At 53.5% G+C, this 21,252-nt stretch overlaps 1 protein-coding gene across 3 annotated transcripts; it reads left to right on the plus strand.

Annotated features, from left to right (window-relative positions):
- Positions 1-12,071: 12,071 nt before the first annotated feature.
- Positions 12,072-21,179, plus strand: SLC12A9 (solute carrier family 12 member 9). 3 transcript variants are annotated; one of them, XM_042971777.1, is made up of 14 exons: positions 12,072-12,184; positions 12,963-13,185; positions 13,413-13,547; positions 13,997-14,128; positions 14,529-14,837; positions 15,449-15,556; positions 15,689-15,800; positions 16,367-16,524; positions 16,636-16,718; positions 16,888-17,012; positions 17,145-17,337; positions 17,508-17,682; positions 17,899-18,045; positions 19,901-21,179. In XM_042971777.1, the coding sequence occupies exons 2-14, from the start codon at positions 13,005-13,007 to the stop codon at positions 20,788-20,790; spliced, it is 2,748 nt and encodes a 915-aa protein (XP_042827711.1). In that variant the 5' UTR covers positions 12,072-12,184; positions 12,963-13,004; the 3' UTR covers positions 20,791-21,179. The 3 variants fall into 3 exon arrangements, with proteins under 3 accessions (XP_042827711.1, XP_042827713.1, XP_042827712.1); XM_042971778.1 differs by lacking the exon at positions 12,072-12,184 and adding an exon at positions 12,289-12,827; XM_042971779.1 differs by lacking the exons at positions 13,413-13,547; positions 13,997-14,128.
- The last annotated feature ends 73 nt before the right edge of the window (positions 21,180-21,252 follow it).

Consider the following 21,252-nt stretch of genomic DNA (forward strand, 5'->3'; position numbering starts at 1 on the left):
AGTTCAGAGCCTGGAGCCTGCTTTGGATTCTGTCTCCCTCTCTGTCTTCCCCTCCCCTGTTCACATTCTGTCTTTATGTCTCAAGTATAAATAAATATTAGAGAAAAAGAAAATACCCAGTTGATCCCTTATCATAGGGTCCTCAGTCCCCACCCCTCCCATCATGTAAGCCAGTTCCCAATATCTAATGTATACCAGTAAAAGAATGAATAATGGGGCACCTTGCTGGCTCAGTCAGAAGAACCTGCAATTGTTGACCTCGGGGTCATGAGTTCAAGCCCCACATTGGGTGTAGAGATTATTCAAATAAATTACATAAACATAAAAAAAAACAAAAAATAAATAAAGGAATCAATAAAATAAAGCTGTTATTAAGCATCTGCTATGTGCCAAGCGATCACTGTGCTAGTTTGCAGATTTGTAAAGCAAGGCTCCTGGCCTCAAAGATCTTCTAATGGGGCAGGAATCCCATTATTTCCCCTTTCCTTGGAGATGATATCTGAGCTTTTCACTCCAATGCTCAGGAGTGTCTATCCTGTGAGTGTGAAGTCATTTCCTCCACCCTCCATCCACCCAGGACTACTTCCTAGCAAAGCTAATTCAGTATCTACTGTATTACATTACGTAAGTGAGCAGCCAAATCACTACCTGGATGGATGCTTGTGGAACAGACCTGAGCAAATCTCGGGTGCTCCTTCCTTCATTATTAGAGTGCTTCACTGACCTCTCACCCCAAAATTAGGTTGTCACCCCCTGTTCCTTGCCTATGATCATCGCCATGCCAGTACCTGTGTAGAGCATCCCCACCCCAACAGCTGGTCGGGCTTTTAAATTTTGTATTTATTTATTTATTTATTTATTTATTTATTTATGTTTAAACGTTTATTTATATTTGAGACAGAGAGAGACAGAGAATGAACGGGGGAGGGTCAGAGAGAGAGGGGGACACAGAATCTGAAACAGGCTCCAGGCTCTGAGCTGTCAGCACGGAGCCCGACGTGGGGCTCGAACTCACGGACCGCGAGATCATGACCTGAGCCTAAGTCAGACGTTTAACCAACTGAGCCACCCAGGTGCCCCTAAATTTTTTATTTTTAAGTATATATCTCTATACCCAAAGTGGGGCTTGAACTTACAACTTCAAAATCAAAAGTCACGTGTTCTACCAACTGAGCCAGACGGGTGCCCCAGGTTTCCTTTTTGCTACCCACATCATGACAGTTATTTGGCGCAGTGCTGGAGTTAGGACTTTCCCTATATGTAATAAACAACAAATCATCCCTTTCACTGAAAATTCTAGAAATTGTCATTCCTCCCCCCATATCCCAGTGCCCTTCATAGCGTGCACCTCACCCTGTCAAGTCTAGAGTTAAGTTTAGTGGAAGCCCATGAAGTTTAAGCTTCCGCACCCCTCACCTGACTGCCCCTCCCACTGTCCTGGTTAATGAGTGCCATCAATTTAAACAGTTTTTAAGGTGAATTCCAGCACAAGAATGTTTGAAATAGCCTGAAATCTTACGGCCCTTACACAAAGGGAATTTGGTAGAGGTTTCAACATTGCCAATAATGAGTTGTAAACCTCAGTGAGATCTTTATAAAATTTCAATAATGAAAGGAAAAAAAAGTCAACTGGCCATAATAGAGGGAAGATGGAGACAAAGAGAAATAGAAAGTAGTATTACAGAGTCATTATCATATGAAGAGGTAGCCCCAGTACACAGGTAAGAAAAAGGTAGGACATGAAGGTATTATACAGATATGTTGGGCAATTATTTACTACACTTAGCCTGTTTTTCTCGATTTGGTAGTATTTATGGTAATTGTCATCTTAACTTTTGCTGTGATTTCTACATTTATTTTTTTAAACATTTATATTTGAGATAGAGAGTGTGTGTGTGCGTGCGGGGGAGCGGGAGAGGGTTAGAGAGAGGGGGAGACACAGAATCTGAAGCAGGCTCTAGGCTCTGAGCTGTCAGCACAGAGCCCGATGTGGGGCTGGAACCCACGAACCACGAGATCATGACCTGAGCCGAAGTCAGAAGCTTAACCAACTGAGCCGCCCAGGCGCCCCCGTGATTTCTGCATTTAAGCAAACATTAGCTTTTATACCTAATTTCAGCTTCACAATTTTATTTTCTTAAGGTGGGTTCCCCATGTTATACAAACTTCAGGACTCACAAAACCTGAATCCACTCCTTGTCTGACCACCAGGCATCTTCCCAAACTCACCATATGTGAAATTGTAATAGACACAAGTGTAAAAGATTTTATAAATTTATTAGTGATTGTATTTTCATTGTTTGTGGTCCCAGGTTTCCTAAAAGCAGGTACAATGTGTGTTGTGCTCAACGGTAAGTCCAATGCAAGTCTGGCCCATGTACATACTCAGTAAATGTACATACTTATTCCTTTATTAACTAGTCATTCTTGAATTCACTCAGCATTAATTAATTAATTAATTAATTAATTTTTGAGAGACAGAATGAGACAGAGCATGAGCAGGGGAGGGGCAGAGGGAGAAGGAGACACAGAATCTGAAGCAGGCTCCAGGCTTCGAACTGTCAGCACAGAGCCCGACACAGGACTTGAACCCATGAACCGCGAGATCATGACCTGAGCCGAAGTCGGACACTTAACCAACTGAGCCACCCAGGCACCCCAACTCAGCAATTATTATTATTCTAAGTTTATTTATTTATTATGAGATAGCAAGTATGTGCACAGGGGAGGGGCAGAGAGAGAGGGAGAGAATCCCAAGCAGGCTCTGCACTGTCAGTGTGGAGCCCCACTTGGGGCTCGAACCCATGATCCACGAGATCATGACCTGAGCAGAAACCACGAGTCGTCATTTAACCGACTGAACCACTCAGGCACCCCTCAACGATCATTTATTGTACTTTTGCTATGGACCAGGACTGGAGACACAAAGTCATCCTTGACAGCCCAGGGGAAGAAACAACCACGAAACTTCAACAGAACGCAGGAAGCTATGTGTGGAGCATAAGTAGTGGCATACAGAGGGTCCTATGGGATCCCAGGGGGAGCACACGTAATCCAACCTGCGGGTTCAAGGTGAACTTTCTGGAGAAGATGATGCTGTCTGACTGGAGTCCTAGAGGAGATTGGGGGAAAGGTTGCTTTAAAGGCAGAAGGGGGCGGCGCCTGGGTGGGTCATTTGTTGAGTGTCTTACTTCAGTTCTGATTGTGATCTCACTGTGGGTTCAGGTCCTGCATCGGGCTCTGTGCTGACACGTGGAGCCTACTTTGGATCCTCCGTCTCCCTCTCTCTCTGTCCTCCCCCCCTCAAAAATAAATAAACATTAAAAAAAAAAAAAGACAGAAGAAGAGCAAAAACAAGAGTGTGGACGTCGTGAGATTGTCCCTGTGCTGCCAGAGTTCAGGACGCCAGGGTGTAGATTGCCAGGACAGTGACAGTGGATGAGCTAGTGACATGAGCAAGGGCCAGCCTGACATCACAGGACAATCCTGGAGTGTAGGCTTGTCCTGAATACCTGGGGAACCACTGAAGGGTTTGAGACAAAGAGGCAACCCTATCGGATTTGTGTAGAAAGACCCCATGTGTCCAACTTTGGAGAGTAGATTGAAAGGGATCAAGACTGGGGCGCCTGGGTGGCTCAGTCGGTTGGGCATCCGACTTCGGCTCAGGTCATGATCTTGAGGTCCATGAGTTCGAACCCCGTGTCAGGCTCTGTGCTGACAGCTCAGAGCCTGGAGCCGGTTTCCGATTCTGTGTCTCCCTCTCTCTCTGACCCTCCCCCGTTCATGCTGTCTCTCCCTGTCTCAAAAAATAAATAAATGTTAAAAAAAATATATATGAAAGGGATCAAGACTGAAGGCAGAAAAACCACATGTAGGTCTCCAAATGACAGTAAGGGCTTGAAAGGACAGAAGTATGCGCTCACATGAGAGAGCAGGTAGGTCTTGGAGCCTGGCCATGGGAGTGGGGGAGACTGGAATCAAGTATGGTTCAAGTTTCAGACTCTGGCAGCTAGGTAGGAGCCAGGGGAGTGGAGCCACCAGGGAGGAAGGTGTGGGCAGGTTGAATTTGAGATCCCTGTGTATCATCCAGAATGCAGGTCCAGCAGTCAACCATATAGGCATTCAGGGGCAGCTTTTTGGCAGGAGATACAGGTTCAGGGGTTACTGGCATATGATGGTGATTGGAGCCTGTGCCCAGTGGGAGGGGGGTTGGAGGAGACTATAGATTGGAAAGGTGGAGGAAAGCCTTACACTTCACTATTTATTTATTTATTTATTTATTTATTTATTTATTTATTTATAAAAGCAAACATCATATTTAATTCATCATAAGAACTCTTAGGCAGGATGGGCGTTATTCTGGCACCCACTTTATTTTTTCCTTTATTTATTTATTTAAATGTTTTATTTATTTTTAAGACAGAGAGAGACAGAGCACGAGTGGAGATGGGGCAGAGAGAGAGGGAGACACAGAATCTGAAGCAGGCTCCAGGCTCTGAGCTGAGAGCACAGAGCCCTACGCGGGGCTCGAACCCACGAGCTATGAGATCATGACCTGAGCCGAAGCAGGATGCTCAACCAACTGAGCCACCCAGGCGCCCCTCCTTTATTTATTTTTTAATGGTTATTTATTTTGAGAAAGGGAGAGCGCAAGCAGGAGAGGGACAAAGAGAGAGAGAGAGAGGAGAGAGAATCCCAAGCACGTTCCGCACTGTCAGCGCAGAGCCATACGTGGGGCTCAAATTCACGAATGAGATCATGACCTGAGCCGAAACCAAAAATCAGACACTTAACCGACTGAGCCACCCAGGGTGCCCTTCTGACATCCACTTTAAAGATGAGACGGGCTCAGGTTAAGTGAGCCGTCCAATGTACTTGGCCAGTAGTCAGCAGGTTGGCTGACTCCACTGTGGCACTCAGCATACAGGCTGGCCTTCCAGCCCCACCCCCAAGGACCTGAAGGACACCGATGTCCTTTTCCTCCTCCTTCTCTCAGCCAGGCCAGCCAGAGGGCATCTCCCCCCTTTGCCTTGCCCTTATCTTCTAGGAAGGACTGGCAGAGCTCACACCAGAAGCCAAGGCTACCAGAGGGTAAGAAATTGGTGAGAAGGGAGGGGAAGGAGCTGAAGACTAGAGCTAGAAGGGAGAGGTGGAGGAGGAGTGGTAGCAGGGGAGGAGAGGTATCGGGAGGCTCATTGTCCCAGCTGGGAAGTCTTTTGTTTCCTCTCTTCCCTTGGCAGCCTGACAGGATATGAGGCCAAGCCCCCTCTCCATGCCAGCATCCCCCCACCCACTGAACGTGGCCCTTCCCTTACCATTGTGTCCTTGACAGGAATGGGGGGCAGGGGCATTGGCTCTAGGAGGGAATATAAGTGGCTGCGGGGCTAGGCTACTAGGGTCCAGAAGGGACAAGAAGACCCCGGGGGCGAGGGGTGGGGGTGCTGGTTCATGAAGTTTAGCAGAAAAAGCTTTGTGCCTGGGGAGAAGCAGGAAGCCAGGCCTGGGTGGGGCCAGCACAGAGGGTAGCAGGTCGGGCCAGGGGGAGGTAGGTTGGGCCCCAGAGGAGATGACGCAGGGCTTCAGGCCTTTCCCAGCGCCCCCCCCCCCCCATTCCAGCCTGTGGGCCTGAGAGCTCACCTGAACTGCACTGTCCCCCCCACCCCCTCCATTCCCAAAAGTTGACATCAACCCTGCTAGGGCAGTTGGGATCTGGCAGAGCCCAGGAAACTCAGGTGTCCTGCCCGGGGCCCTCCACGTCCACTTCGCTGGATTCCCTCCCTCCTCGGGATCCAGGGGTCTGGCCTCCCACTCTGGTCCTCCAGGAATCCTGGAATTTCATCCCTCCCCTCCGCTCCCTCCTGGACCATTTTGCTCCATCAGCTGTTCCTGCAGGAAGGGCGCCCGCTCAGCCTCGCCTCTCTTCCCGAGCCTTTTGTTTGCTGGGTCTGCAGGAAATTGCAGGGGCGGTGGCCAAGGGCTCATCTGCCCCTGGGGCCTGGGGGAGGGGGTCCGGATTCACGAGACTTAATCCTGGGGAGCTCACCCCGCGCTGCGGGGTCGGCGGGGGGGGGGGGGGGCGGAATTGTGGATCGCCAGGGAATTCACATTTAGGGCCTGAACTCTGAGTGGGGCACCTGCGGAGTGGATTAGACGTCCTTGGCCCCGAGAGGCAGTTCGGGGGTGTTCGGGGGTGCCCAGAACTGGAGGCTGGACTGACACTGTGAGGTCACTTAATAGGTTGACCGAGGAGCTTGCACCAGGGGCGAAAAACCTAGATATTGAATCCCAGAACCTCGTCCTACACGCCTCGGATGACAGCGATCCCAAGCAGTGGGGAAGCAGCAGTCAAGTCACACCAAGCATCTCCGAGAATGAGCTAATGCCTTTCTCCTCAAAAAAAAAAAAAAAAAAAAAAAAAAGGTGGGGAGGAGGACCAGCACGTAGCCCCCGAATTCGCGCCTTCCCAGGACGCAACCGCAGACTTAGGCGAGGCGTGGACGCTCTAGCGAGCCGACGCCCTCTCGTTGGTTGCCCTCTCTCTGAGGCCACCCTGGGCGCAGCCATCTTCCCTTCCCAGCAGGCGGGTGGCGCCCGGTGCAGTCACGTGAGGAGCAAGTTTCCCAACCCGTGCAGGCGACTGTCTAGCAGTCTTCTAAAGCGGCAGAGCTACAGTAGCGAAGAAAACAAAAGTTCCTGTTTCGCGGAGCTTGACTTTTTTTGGGGACTAGGCAGGCAGTGAACAAGATAAACAAATATATGACGTATATTAGATGGTGTTAGTGCAATGGAGAAAAAAAACGGGGATGGGATGAAGGGTGTGGTTCAATTTAAATGAGATTGGTGGAGGAGATTTCAAGAAGACGTCAAAATTTGCGTCCAGAACACCAAGGAAGCTCATGCCCTGTGGGCCACAGTGCGTTCTTGGAGGCTGGCGCAAGGAGATGAGGAGAGTGGGGGGGATGCAGATTGGATAGGGCTACAGGGGTAGAGTGGCCATGAAATACATAGACCACTCCGGCTCAATTCTGAGCCAAAGGAACACTATTAACATTTACACTAAAGCAATGGGCATAAACTTTGTAGTGGGACTATAGATGATGAATCATGAGGTAAGTATGTTATCCTAATTATTAAAGCTTTTGTCTTTTACAATGGCAAAAATAGGAAACTATTGGAGAATTATTTTTTATTTTTATTATTATTTTTTTTTAGTTTATGTTGAGAGAGAGAATCTCAGGCAGGCTTTGAGCCATCAGAGCAGAGCCCCATGCAGGGCTTGAACTCACGAATCTTAAGATCACGACCTGAGCCCAAACTAGGAGTGGAAGCCTTAACCGACTGAGCCACCCAGGTGTCACTATTGGAGAGTTTTGAAAAGAGAAGCATCACGAACTGATTCTTGCTTTAATAGCATCCTTAAAAAAAAAAAAAAAAAAAAAAAAAAAAAAAAAAAAAAAGATTTTATTTTTAAGTAATTTCTACACCCAACGTGGGACTCAAACTTACAACCCGGAGATTGAGTCGTGCATTCTACTGACTGAGCTTCCCAGGTGCCCCCTTAACAGCATCCTTCTAACTGCTCTTTTGAGAACAGACTGCCGGAACAAGGGCAGAAACAGGAAACCAGTTAGGGGGGTGTTGCCATAATGCAGGTTAAGAGATGATGGTGGCTTGGAGTAGGGTGATAACATGTGGTTGGACACTGGTAATATTTTAAAAGTAGGGGCAAAAGGAATTGCTGATGGGTTGGATGTGGGATGTGAGAGAAGGCATAACCCCCAGGTTTTTTACCTAAGCAAATGGAAAGGTGGGAAGATCATAACGAGTAGGTTGTGGGAGGAAGTTTAGGTGTTTGATTTTGGATATACAGAGTTTGAGCTGCCTGTTTGAAGTCCAAGTGGAGATGTCAGTGTGTTGTTGGACATACAGTGTGGAGCTCAGATCTGGGCTGGAGATACACCCTTGCTACACCATCATAGAGATGGTATTTAAGACATTGAGACTGGAAGTGGTCACTGAGGGAGGGAGTGTAAATGGTGAAAAGAAGTCTGAGGACCGAGCTTCTGGTCTTTGGTGGAGCCTCCAGTCCGCAGTGCCTTGTGGCTGTGCCTCCAACATCTAGGAATGCTCCAGAGTTAAGATAAGAGAGGAGGAAGCCAAAGAGACCAAGCAGGAGGAAATGCGTGAGTGTGGTCTCCTAGAAGAAGAGGAAAGTGGTGGAGGAGAAGATGGTAATCAAATGCAGACATACCTCAGAGATAGTACAGGTTTGGTTCTGGACCACTGCAATTAAAGTGAATATCACAAGAAGGCCTGTCAAATGAATTGTTTGGTCCCCAGTGCTCATCACAGTCATGGGTACACCGCACTGTAATCTATTAAGTGTGAAACAGCATTATGTCTAAAATCCATGTACACACCCTAATTAAAAAAGACTTCATTGTTTAAAACTGCTGACCATCTGAGCTTTCAGTGAGTTGCAACCACTGACCACAGATCACCCTAACAAATATAAAAATAATGAAGAAGTTTGGAATACTGCGAGAATTACTAAAACGTGACAGGCATGGAGTGAGCAAACACTATGGGAAAAATGGTGCCAAAAGACTGGCTCCATGTAGGGCTGCCACAAACCTTCAATGTATAAAAAAAATGCAGTATCTGTGAGGTGCAATAAAGCGAGGGGCAATAAAACGAGGTATGCCTGCATGTCAACTGGTGATGGTTGAGTAAAATGAGGACTGAGCAGCAACCCTTGGATTGACAGAGTGGAAGTCACAGGTGACTTGATGGGCAGTTTTTTGTTTTTGCTGCTGAGGGGCAAAAGCCTAAATTTAGTGGGTTTATTGTTATTATTGTATTACTTTTATTATCTATTTATATTTAATGTTTATTTTTGAGAGAGAGAGAGAGAGAGAGAGCACGAGCAGGGGAGGGGCAGAGAGAGAGGGAGACACAGAATCTGAAGCAGGCTCCAGGCTCTGAGTGTCAGCACAGAGCCGGACCTGGGGCTCAACCCCACAAACTGAGAGATCCTGACCTGAGCCAAAGTCACATGTCCAACCTACCCAGCCACCCAGGCATCCCATCTTCACATTTCTTTTTAAATCCACTAGGGGCGCCTGGGTGGCTGGGTAGGTTGGGCTTCTCACTTTGGCTGAGGTCAGGATCTCTCAGTTTGTGGGTTGGAGTCCACGTCAAACTCTGTGCTGACAGCTCAGAGCCTGGAGCTGCTTCGGATTCTGTGTCTCCCTCTCTCTCTGCCCCTCCCCTGCTCTCTCTCTCTCTCTCAAAAATAAATAAATATTAAAAAACATTAAAAGAAAAAAAATGTGAGGAGGGAGCCTGGGTGGCTTAGGGCTAAGTGTCCGACTTTGGCTCAGGTCATGATCTCATGGCTCGGCTCGTGAGTTCAAGCCCCACATCAGGCTCTGCTGTCAGTGCAGAGCTCACTTTGGATCCTCTGCCCCCCTCTCTCTGCCCCTCCCCTGCTCTCTCTCTCTCAAAAATAAAAAAAAAATAAAAAAAAATAAATGTGAGGAGGGATTGGAAACAGTATAGACAACTTGTTTAAGGAGTTTTGCTATATAGAACAACAAAGAAATGGAGCGATAATGGGGGAGTACAGTGTATTCAAAAAAGATTTTTTTTTCCTTTTTAAGACAAGACGGGGAAACAAAAGCATATTTGTATGGGAATGAGCCAATGAAAAGAGAAAACAAGACGATTAAATGGGATGTAGTGGCGGGTTGACCTTAGCTGGGAGCATGATCATCAGTTCATCACTACTGACAGGAGGAGGGCACAGCGGAGCGTGGTGGTGAATTAGGAGCTTTTAGTCTCTTGGTGGCTTCTGTTTTCTCGCCGAATTGGGAAGTGAGATGGTGTTGAGGAGCTGTACAGGAAGCACAGAGGGTTGAACAGAGAGGGGTGAGGATGTAAGTCATCTAGGAGTGCAGGAGAGTGACTGGACTAGAGAAATCTCGTCTGAATGCTGGGCAGCATGAGGGCACACTTCAGGTTCATGGTCATGAATTTGAGATGAGCTCCCATAGTTGGATGTTTTCTTCAGCCACATTTAGCTGCTTGGGCAGGTTCAAGCTGGGCGGGGAGTTGCATTTACCTGGGCTGTGGTTTTGCCAGGAGGTTAATAAAGTGAGAGAGGGACAAGGGAGAGCTTTTCACTGACCATGAACTTTAAGCTGGATAAGAAGGGAAGTGAGTGGGGGACTGGGAAGAGGGCAGGATCAGTGGATTGGGGTGCAGTGAGGTGGAGGATTGTTGGGGTCAAGGCATGACAAAGACCCTTTCCTTGACCAAACTTCAGTCAGGCTTCTCTGAGCCCTCTTTAGACTTGGCCCCCATCCTTGCTGGGCCTGCCTCGCCTGGCCTAGTTTAGGGAGAATCTTCCCACCCTTGATACTTGATATCTGATCACCCTGGCCTGCCTTCAGCAAGAATCCTAAGTCTGTTTAGCTAGAACCCCCCCATGCTCTTTGTAATTTCCCATCGCTGACTCCCTCGTTCTGCTTGATGGCTAGAAATGCCCAGCTGCCTTTGCTGTAGAGCCCCAACTCTTTCCCCTATTGTGACCATTCTGACACCTATTGGAATGGTCCTGAATAAAGTCTTCTTTACCATTTTAACAAGTGTCAGATTAATTTTTTTCCCCCTTAGGAGGCATACCAGAAAAGGTGAATGGAAAGGAGGGCCTGCAGTTATTTACCGGCAAGGACAACATCTGGGCACAGCCACTGGGTATCGTGGAGCGTGAGATCTATGCAGATCTGTGTTCAAGCAACTGCCACGCCCGGATATTGGAAGTCTCATCAGTACGGATATTGAAGTCATCAAAAACTGCGACAGGATGGTGCTGGAGAGACCCACGAGCCAAACTCTGTTATGGTTAGCAGCGATGACCACTGAAGATGCCACAGTTCAGTTGCTCATGAGACCTCTCCCTGGCAAAGCCAACCTTTGGGCTGCTTTAAGCCGGTTCCTCTCCTAGGGACATGTTGCAGAGAATCTATAGCCAAAGGCCAGTGACCCTAAAAGCACTGTTCATTTTCTGAGGCTCAAATGACGGTGTAGCCACAAAGGACTATGTCAAAGTTAAGCAAGTGATTACGAAAGCTCTCCCAGCTTCAGCTTCCCTAAGAAGTACTTACCTCACAGAGTGCTTATGCATATATAAGGTAGCACGACGTGCAAATAACTTACTGAACATTTCGGCATTGTTTTCGAGTGTCGGTCAGTTCATCCAACCCTCTCGCAGCAACCTCATGCAGGCAGGGCTCTATTTAGTCCCCGTTTTATAGATGAGGAAACGTTACCAGGTGGTGCTACAGTTGATGGTAACTGTAAAGAGTGAGGAGGGGAGGAGGTCCCATCTCCCGGAGGTTCACAAGTCCTGTCATGTCTGTTAGAGGGGACGACACCTTGCAGGGAGGCTGGAAGGCGGCAGGAGGACCTTGCGGACCGACGGTGGCCGGCGCAGCCAGGGCTCTTCCGGACCAGCGGCCGATGGCTCCCTCCGATGGCGGACGCGGAGAACGCAGCCGGTTGGGATGGACCAGGCGTGAGGGGCGGGTCTCCGCGGGGGTGAGGGCTGAGGCCCGTATCCAGAGACATTCCAGGGATTCGAGAGGCCGGAGGAATAGGACGCCGGAAGGCGCCGAGCGACGCGGCCCCGCATTCCCGGCGACGCACCTGGGCCAGGTGTCACATCCCCGCCCACCTGCAGCTGTCTTCCGCCGTCGCCGCACGCCCCTTTCCGTGGTGGCGCCTCCGGGCGTCTCCGCGAGCTCGGAGTGGGCTCCCACCCGCATAAAGGGTGCCTGTTTGCACGGGGGTGATGGGCCGCTTTAGGGGCCGTGGCCTACACCTTGCCGGAGACGCATCCCTGAGGGGCGACCCAGGGCAGTATCCCAGGCGCGTGTGGAGCGGGAGCCGCGCCGGCCCCCGGAGCCCGAGGGGGGAGGGGCTTCCCCGGGGGCGCGCCCACGGGGCGGGGCTGGGCGCCGGGACCAATGGGGCGCGCGGGCTGGGGGGGGGGCGGGCTCCGGGCCTGGCATCCCGGTAGCTGCAGCTGGCTTTTCCGGCACCCGCGCCCCCTCGGCCCGTAGCCGACCCCTCCGGCTCTCGGGGATCCCCCCTCCCCCGGGCGGCTGCGTCCTCCGGGCGGGTGAGTGAGCGCCCCGCCACACTCGGGCTGTGGGGATGCGCCTGGCCCGGGAGCCGCGGATCTCGGCCCCCTCGAACCGGCCCCGGGAGAAAGTGGGCAGGAACCGGTGTCAGGGCCGGGAGGAAGACCCACCTTGTGTTGCTGGCCTGTGTCTTTGTTTTGGTAGTCGAGGGGTGTGTTTGGGTTGGTCGAGTTTGGAGGGTGCCTTGTGTGGGTGGGAGGAATCTGGTGAGGCTGGGGGGAGAGGAGCTCGTTTGAAATGGGTTGAAGGAGAGGATTGATGGAGGGCGGGGCAATGGGAGATTTGGAGATTTCTCTTTGCCTTGGGTGAGGTGATTGCTTGGGGGAGTTAGGATGGGGACAGTTCAGGACTTCGGAGGAGGGGGTGAGGAGGGCTTCCTGCCGGTAACTCACTTCCCTTTTGGGGGATTTGTTTCCTCTTATACTGCTAGTTAGTTGAAAAGGGAGAGTATCTTTGCCTCTTCCCAGAACCATTGCCATCCCTAGTCTCCCGGATTTGGGGGAAGGGTGGCCCCCAGGAGCTGGGAGGGGACTTGGTACCCAAATGCTGAGGGTGTGGAGTCTGCCATTGCCCAGGGAAGTGGCAAGGACCAGTCTGCTCCCCAGGAACTCTGGGTTGCTGGTGAGTGAGTGAGTGAGTGAGTGTGTGTGTTTCTTGAAGCTCTTCCTTTTGGGGAGGTTTCCAGGTGTTCGGTTAGAGGTGTTTTTGAGGGGCTCCGTGAAGCTGCTTTCCATTAAGTAACACTGTCTTTTGCAGGCCTCATAACCCATTGGTGGCATCTTCTGCCTGCTCTCCACCATGGCCAGCGAGAATTCTCCTCTGCTGGCCTACCGGCTCCTGGGAGAGGAGGGGGTTGCCTTCTCTGCCAATGGGGCCGGGGGTCCTGGAGGGGCATCTGCCCGGAAGCTCTCCACCTTCCTGGGTGTGGTGGTGCCCACGGTCCTGTCCATGTTCAGTATAGTTGTCTTTTTGAGAATTGGTAAGTGGGGTGGTGGGGTTTGCTCTGGGGTGCAGGGGGGGCGTGGAGGAGGGGTGGGACTGGGAAGAGTTTGGGGAAGGGTCCCGGGAGAAGTAGATGGATGGGAGGCTTGGGGAGAGGGCTCCCCATGGCCCAGTGTTGAGCTCTGCCCTGGAGGTAACTGATGACCAGTGTGGTGTGGGGACGCATGAGCCACCTTCTGACCTGCTTTGCCACTCCTGTCCCAGGGTTCGTGGTGGGCCATGCTGGGCTGCTGCAGGCTTTGGCCATGCTCCTGGTTGCCTACTTCATCCTGGCGCTCACCGTCCTCTCTGTCTGTGCCATCGCCACCAACGGAGCTGTGCGGGGGGGTGGAGCCTACTGTATCCTCCAATGTTGATGGACTGGGGTCTGGGCTCTTCTGTCTTGTAGGGAGGAGGAGGGGCAAGGGCAGGGCGAGAGGGAGGCAGGTTCTAATCAATGTTCAGCAGGTGGGCTGATAAGGGGAAGGTGACCAACATGGCCATTCCGCGTATCTTACTGCTACTCTCCAGTCTATCAGGTGTCTTCCCAGCCGTCCTTTTGGTTCCCCCAACAGTCTTGTCAATTAGATAGTTCATTTTCCAGATGAGGAAACCGGAGTTCAAGAGTATTAGTGGCGCACTGCAAAGCCACGTGGCTTGGGTGTGACCGCTCTGGACAGGTTAACGCTGGGGACAATCCCAGTGTGTGCCGGGAGACAGGGCTGCAGTGTGCTTTGTCCCCGGACCCTTCCTCCTGCTCCATTTCACTTTCTTTTCCCTTAACACTCACCCCCTGCTTCCCCTTTTAGTCATGATCAGCCGGACCCTGGGGCCTGAGGTTGGGGGCAGCATCGGCCTCATGTTCTACCTGGCTAACGTGTGTGGCTGTGCTGTCTCCCTGCTGGGGCTGGTGGAGGCCGTGCTGGATGTCTTCGGGGCTGGTCTGTGTGCCAGGGAGCTCTGTGGGTTTGCGGGGTCTGGGATTCGGGGATCACGAGGGTGAGAGGCCTCTCTAGAAGAGGGGCAAAGTGGTCTATTAGTTTGGCTTTCTTGAGCTCCTACTATGTTCCCAGCCTTAGACCTCTGAGAGATTGTCCTGGCCCACAGGCAGCTTACCGTCTAGTTGGAGAGGCCAGGCTAATACCCCTAAATTCAACAGAGCAAGATTGGTGGTATCTACTAGGGAGGGGTAAGATGCTGGGGTACAGTTGAGTAGGGAGGTGGGAAAGATAGTGTCTGAGGACAGGTGGGCCAAAGAGGGGGTCTGTTCCTGCTTTGATTCATGGGTGGGATCTCTCCTGGGGAGTCTTGTCTTCTAACCCTGTTCCTTCCTCTTTGTAGACTCCGCAAGGTCCAGTGGGCTTCAGGTCCTGCCCCAGGGCTACGGCTGGAACCTGCTCTATGGCTCCCTGCTGCTGGGCCTTGTGGGTGGGGTCTGCACACTGGGGGCTGGCCTCTATGCCCGAGCCTCCTTCCTCACATTCCTGCTGGTCTCTGGATCCCTGGCCTCTGTGCTGGTCAGCTTTGTGGCTGTGGGACCCAGGAGCATCCCCTTGACCCCTCGGCCTGGCCCCAATGGCTCTTCCCTGCCGCCCCAGGTTGGCCACTTCACTGGCTTCAACAGCAGCACCCTGAAGGCCAACTTGGGTGGTGAGCTGGCTACAGGGGTGACGGTTCTCAGGACAAGGAGCAAGCATGTGGGGGGAGGCAGGCCCTTGGAAGCCCTGGATGAGAACAGATGCCAGAGAGAATCAGGGGCAGGAGAGCAGATCTCAGAACAGCGCAGATTATTCAGGATCTGTCTAGTATGCTTGGCCCAGTGGGGCGTGAGAGCGACCACGAGACAGTTCCTGCCTTAGAGGAACTTTTTTTAGTTGGAAAGATAAAATGTGCATTCAGGAAACAATTAAACAGCACAATAAGACCAAAGTGCTTCAAATAGATGGGAATCAGGAGAGGAGTTGGGAGGAGGGCTGGGGGCGAGCAGGGAGAGCTGGGAGGTGGCCCGAGGTATATTGGGGAATTCAGGTAGGAGCGAGAGGGACGGTGTCTCAGGAAGGGGCAACGGCAAAGGCGTAGAGGGAGGAGTGAGGAGAGTGGGGGGAGTGATGAGGCCAGCTGAGCCAGGGGCTGTGATGGGTCAGGGCTGGGGTCTTGGGGTGGGCTGTTTGAGACATGTGAGGAGAAGGTGGCGGAGCCAACATGCCTGGGTCCCTATGAGGGGTACTGACGCCTTCTTCTCCCTGGGAACCATCTCTCAGCTGGCTACTCCAAGGACTATACCACGGGGGCCATGATGAACTTCGCCAGTGTCTTTGCTGTCCTTTTTAATGGCTGCACGGGCATCATGGCGGGGGCCAACATGTCAGGTGAGGGTCCCTGCCTGCTGCCCCCTGGGGGTGTAGGGCTGCCACCCTGTGCCCTGGTGGGAGCGCTGAGGGCTCAGGAATGTAAGAGATGGTAGATGGCTGATGTCTCCCCTTCTGCCCCTCTCCCTCCAGGGGAGCTGAAGGACCCCAGCCGGGCCATTCCCCTGGGCACCATTGTCGCTGTCGCCTACACCTTCTTCATCTACACCCTGCTTTTCTTCCTCTCCAGCTTCACCTGTGACAGGTGCCTGGGGAGGGGGCTGGCCTGGCCCTTGAGGGGGGTGGAATGGGGCCGCAGAACAAGGTTGCCACCCCTGGATCACCAAGGGAAGCACAGGCCGAGGGGGGCAGGTACCCCCATTGTCGGGGTGCAGGGAAAACGGAGACTGTTTCTCCCTCTGGGAGAGAGAAGGAGCGGCCGCCGCTGATGGGGACAGCCGGGTAATTGGTGGTAGCCAGCCTGTAGCCAGAGTTTGCTGTGTCCCTGGGACTGTTGTAAGCACTTGGTTTTGGGGGGTGGGGGATAGCTGCTTCTCAATGCGTATTTCCATAAATATTTGGTTTCTTGTGCATACACCATTGGGAATGTCCACCATGTGATTAAATCCAAAGCAGCCCAAAGATCAACCAGTGAATACCATGTCTTTCCCCTCCGGGCACACATGATATATTACAATGGCCTTTGAGCCTGGGTCAGTTGAGAATCCCCAGGAATACCCAGTTCTTGACCTCACGAAGAGTCAGAGCACTTTGCTCACGGAGGCCCTAGATGCACCTGTGTTCTCTGCATCCTCCTTTCCCTCCCGCCAGGACCTTGCTGCAGGAGGACTATGGGTTCTTTCGCGCCATCAGCCTTTGGCCCCCACTGGTGCTGATTGGTATCTACGCCACGTCGCTCTCGGCCTCCATGAGCTCCCTCATCGGGGCCTCCCGCATCCTCCACGCTCTGGCTCAAGATGACCTCTTTGGTGCGCCGCCCCCTGCTCCTCGCCCGGCTCTGAGCACACCCTCCCGTGTCTGTCTCTCTCTCCGCTTGGCCCTGGGCTGATGTGTCCGCCACGGTGTTTCTGTTTGCACAGGAGTGATCTTGGCGCCGGCCAAGGTCGTGTCCCGAACAGGGAACCCCTGGGGGGCTGTGCTCTATTCTTGGGGCCTAGTGCAGGTAAGCCTTCTTTCCGGCTGTCCTTCCCCTTCCCCTGGGCTCCTTCTGGTTCTGTTCCCAGGACCAGGAGGGGCTTGGGCTTGGGCTGGGAGAGTGAACGAAAAGGCAGGATGCATTGGCATTTGGTCGGGGGGGTGCGTGCATGCCCAGCCTCTCGGTCCTTGTGTAGCTGGTGCTCTTGGCTGGGAAGCTGAACACGCTGGCTGCTGTGGTCACCGTCTTCTACTTGGTGGCCTATGCTGCGGTGGACCTGTCCTGTCTGAGCCTGGAGTGGGCCTCAGCCCCTAACTTCCGGTGAGTGCAGAAGTGGCCTGTGTCCTCAGAGACCAGGGGGGAGGCGTGGGAAGGGCTCGGTCCAGGGGACCGAGGTTGGAGATGGAGGCCATGGCAGGCCCTGAGTGCCCTTCCTTCTCTCCCCCACCCCAGCCCCACCTTCAGCCTGTTCTCCTGGCACACCTGCTTGCTGGGGGTGGCCTCCTGTCTGCTCATGATGTTCCTCATCAGCCCCGGGGCCGCCGGTGGCTCACTGCTTCTCATGGGCCTTCTTTCCGCCCTGCTCACTGCTCGAGGAGGCCCCAGTAGCTGGGGCTACGTCAGCCAGGCCTTGCTTTTCCACCAGGTTGGGGGGCTCGGAGGAGGGTAGGGAGGGGGGAGGCAGTCTGGGATCCCCATCCCGCCTCAAGTAGGCCTCCTTCTGCCGTGGCCGGAATCAGGGTTCTTGTCCGAGAGGTGGTGAGTGGGGGCTGCCCTCTTGAGCCCTTCCTCTCCACACCTCACCCCTGGTCCCAGGTACGTAAATACCTGCTCCGGCTGGATGTCCGGAAGGACCACGTGAAGTTCTGGCGGCCCCAACTGCTGCTACTGGTGGGGAACCCCCGGGGCGCCCTGCCTCTGCTGCGGTTGGCCAACCAGCTCAAGAAGGGGGGCCTCTATGTCCTGGGCCACGTCACCCTGGGAGACCTTGGTGAGTGGCCCTCTATTCCCTTCCCAGCCTCTTCCTCCCTCACGTTTCAGACATTCTTCATGTTCTTTGGGTTCAGAGGCCTCATGCTTCTTCCCTGACGACCCTTCCAACCAGCCCGAGCCCTGCCCAGACTGTTTTCTTTGGCCCATTTGGGATTTGGATTTGAGGAGAAGGTACAGGGGTTTGGCCCACACCTACTACCTCCCTTCTCTGTAGACTGCCTGCCCTCGGACCCTGTGCAGCCCCAGTACGGGGCATGGCTCAGCCTGGTGGACAGAGCCCAAGTGAAGGCCTTCGTGGACCTCACCCTCTCGCCCTCCGTGCGCCAGGGAGCTCAGCATCTGTTGCGGATCTCCGGCCTTGGTGAGCTACTTCTCCCCGGGTCCCCTCGGCCCCCTTTGTGGCCCCTTTTAATCTCTGCTACCATCCCCCAGAGTAAACCACAGACTGCAGACTCACAGTCTAGTGCAGATAAGACGCGGGGCTCAACTCAAAGTTACCGGATGGTGTGTGAGAAGGTCCTGGAGGAGATACTTAAGGGCTGGCGATGGGTGCCACTGACATTTCTTTTTTTCTGACCCAAAAGTTGGGGTACAAGCTCTGAAGAGCATGCTGTGTTCCTGGGGACAATGGGAGAATTACTTGAGGCAGGGGGGCTGCTCCATCAAATCTAGGGCAGATGGTTTCTAATCATCCCACTTCAAGACCGCTATGTGCTGATGCGGCTAGTGACAAGATGGTATACTCAGCTGGGCCTTAGAAGGGGTGGAGAAGGAAGGGCTGGTGTGACATGGCCTCCGGAGACCACAGAGGATGCAGAGGGTGAGTGAGGCTGAAGCTTCCCGAGCCAGTGGAAGAGTCTCTGCCTTGTTACTCTGCCTTAGTGCGAAGGCCTTCAGCCTTACGCCCCGGCTTCCTCCAAATCTGGGCTGAACTGCCTCCTTCTTTCTCAATCCTAGGGGGTGTCAGTCCCCTCTCTGGGCACATGCTCCGTTCTCCGTTTAGATCTGGCTAAAGTTCAAGCGTTTGGGGGCTGTTGGCAAGCATTATGAGACAGTCCCTGGAGCATCTGAGAGTCTGGTCTCTCCTCAGCCCCACATTTTGTGGGGGAACCTGTGCCAGGAGACCACTACTTCTACGAAATTTATCCTGAGGAAAGCGATTGCAATGAAGGGGAAGGATTTCCTCGAAATAGTTAAGTCCTCCTGACATGCAGAACTTGATTTACTGGTGGATTTTGAGCAACCCATTTGTTTCATGAGAAAAAGCCTTAGACAAGATCTCAGAAGTTTTCTGTAAACTCAGCCCTGTTGAAGGGCGGGGGTGGGGGGGATGGGGGGAGATTATCCAGTTTCACATTGGTTCAAAAATGGAAAAATCAGGAGCTGTCAGCAGGGACCTGGGGCACTGTATTCACTTCACACATGGGTTCAGAGACTTAGAGGATGGCCTCTGCTGCTGGGTGCCTTGTGTTCGCCTGTGGACCTGGTATCCACCTGCTGTGAGCCTTGGGGCAAGTGACTTCACCGCTCTGTGCCTCAGATTGCTTACCTGTGAGAGGGGTGAGTAAATGGCCCCTACCTCCTGGTGTTGCTTCACGAGTTAAAACACAAAGTGCTTTCAATGGGCCCTGGCCCTTCGTTAGTGCGCAGATGGTAGCTGCTTTTTGTCCAGGGATCTTGCTTTGGACTCACCACCATTAGGGCTTTGCAGTAGTAGTAGAAACAGATCGGGCCAGTTCTCATCACCCCCCAGCAGAGTCTGAGGTGCTGTTTCCCTGGGGATGGAGCCCACGAACTTGACTACTGACTACTCAGGGCGGTGTGGTCTGCCCAGTAGACTCAGGCTCTCATCTCCCATCACGAAAAAGGTGTGCTGCTAGCTAGAAGCTTGCAGTGGAGGCCTCCTACTGCCGAGTACCGGAAGTGCTCGTTAGTTAGAAGAATCCTAAGGCGAACTTTGCCCACTTAAGTGGGGAGATTAGTCACGGAGGTGCAACAAATAAACGCATGCAAGAGCGTCTGGGAAAAGGAAAAGTCGTTATGCAAACGTGCATAGTGTTGCCCGGAGAGCCCAAGCACGAGGCGAATGCCATGCCTGATGGCTGACGTGTGGTGCTGCCGGCGTGTACGAGTGGGCGCGCGTTAGTGTGGTGTAAACTCAGCCCGTGAGTCTGATTCCTGTTGGTTCCTTCCCACCTCCTCCTCTCTGCCCCCAGGTGGCATGAAGCCCAACACGTTGGTCCTGGGTTTCTACGATGATGCTGCACCCCAGGACCACTTCCTGACAGACCCTGCTTTCTCCCAGGCTGCTGATGGCACCCAGGAGGGCGGGTCCCCAGCCCTGAGCACCCTGTTCCCTCCACCCCGGGCTCCCGGGAGCCCCCGGGCTCTCAGTCCCCAGGACTATGTGGCCACGGTGGCAGACGCCCTCAAGATGAACAAGAATGTGGTTCTGGCCCGGGCCTGTGGGGCCCTGCCCCCTGAGCGGCTGAGCCGGGGGTCTGGGGGCACCTCCCAGCCGCATCACGTGGATGTGTGGCCCCTCAACCTGCTGCGGCCCCGGGGCGGGCCTGGCTATGTGGACGTGTGCGGCCTTTTCCTACTGCAGATGGCAACCATCTTGGGCATGGTGCCTGCTTGGCACAGTGCCCGGCTCCGGATCTTCTTGTGCCTGGGGCCTCGAGAGGCCCCCGGGGCGGCCGAGGGGCGGCTGCGGGCACTGCTGAGCCAGCTGAGAATCAGGGCCGAAGTACAGGAGGTGGTGTGGGGCGAGGGGGCTGGGTCTGGGGAGCCTGGGGAGGAGGAGGAAGGGGACTTTGTGAATGGCAGGCGGGGAGATGCCGAGGCAGAGGCCCTGGCAGGCAGCGCCAACGCCCTGGTTCGGGCCCAGCAGGGGCGCAGCAGAGGAGAAGGGCCTGGTGGGCCTGAGGGTGGGGATGGCGAAGGCGGGCCTGCCACGGCCCTCACTTTCCTGTACCTGCCTCGGCCGCCAGCTGATCCTGCCCGCTACACCTGCTACCTGGCGCTGCTGGAGATTCTGACCCGTGACCTGGGCCCCACACTGCTCATTCATGGCGTCACCCCGGTCACTTGCACTGATCTCTGATGCCCGGGTCCTGAAGCAGAGTGCGCAGGTCCAGCGACCCGCCTTGGTTAGTGGATGTGAAGGGGAAGGGCAGCCTTCCGGCCTGCTCCACATACGGGAGCTTCCCAGGGGAAGTATTAGGGGATCCTGGGCTGGGGCGTCCCGTCCCTGGGAGAGGGGCTTCAGTGTCCCCGCCACGCTGGGGGAGGAAGCCAGCAGTCCTCCCCACTGGCCTCCTTCCTTCACCGGTGCCTTGATGGAGGCTGGGTCTCTCCTTGGACTCTAGGCTACCTCAGTTTCCCCTCGCCCAACAGATTCACAGACCGCTGAGGTTGTGATGTTTTTGTTGTTTTATTTTTCTAACCGCTGAACGTGAATAAAAGACCAAAACACTACGGGCTGGCTGAATACTGCTGTGGGGGGTGGGGTGGGGTGGGGTGAGGGAGGGGGCGGGGGGGGGGGTTCGTAGGTGGGACGGAAGAG

The sequence above is a fragment of the Panthera tigris genome, chromosome E3 (assembly GCF_018350195.1).
Source record: "Panthera tigris isolate Pti1 chromosome E3, P.tigris_Pti1_mat1.1, whole genome shotgun sequence".
NCBI lineage: Eukaryota > Metazoa > Chordata > Mammalia > Carnivora > Felidae > Panthera > Panthera tigris.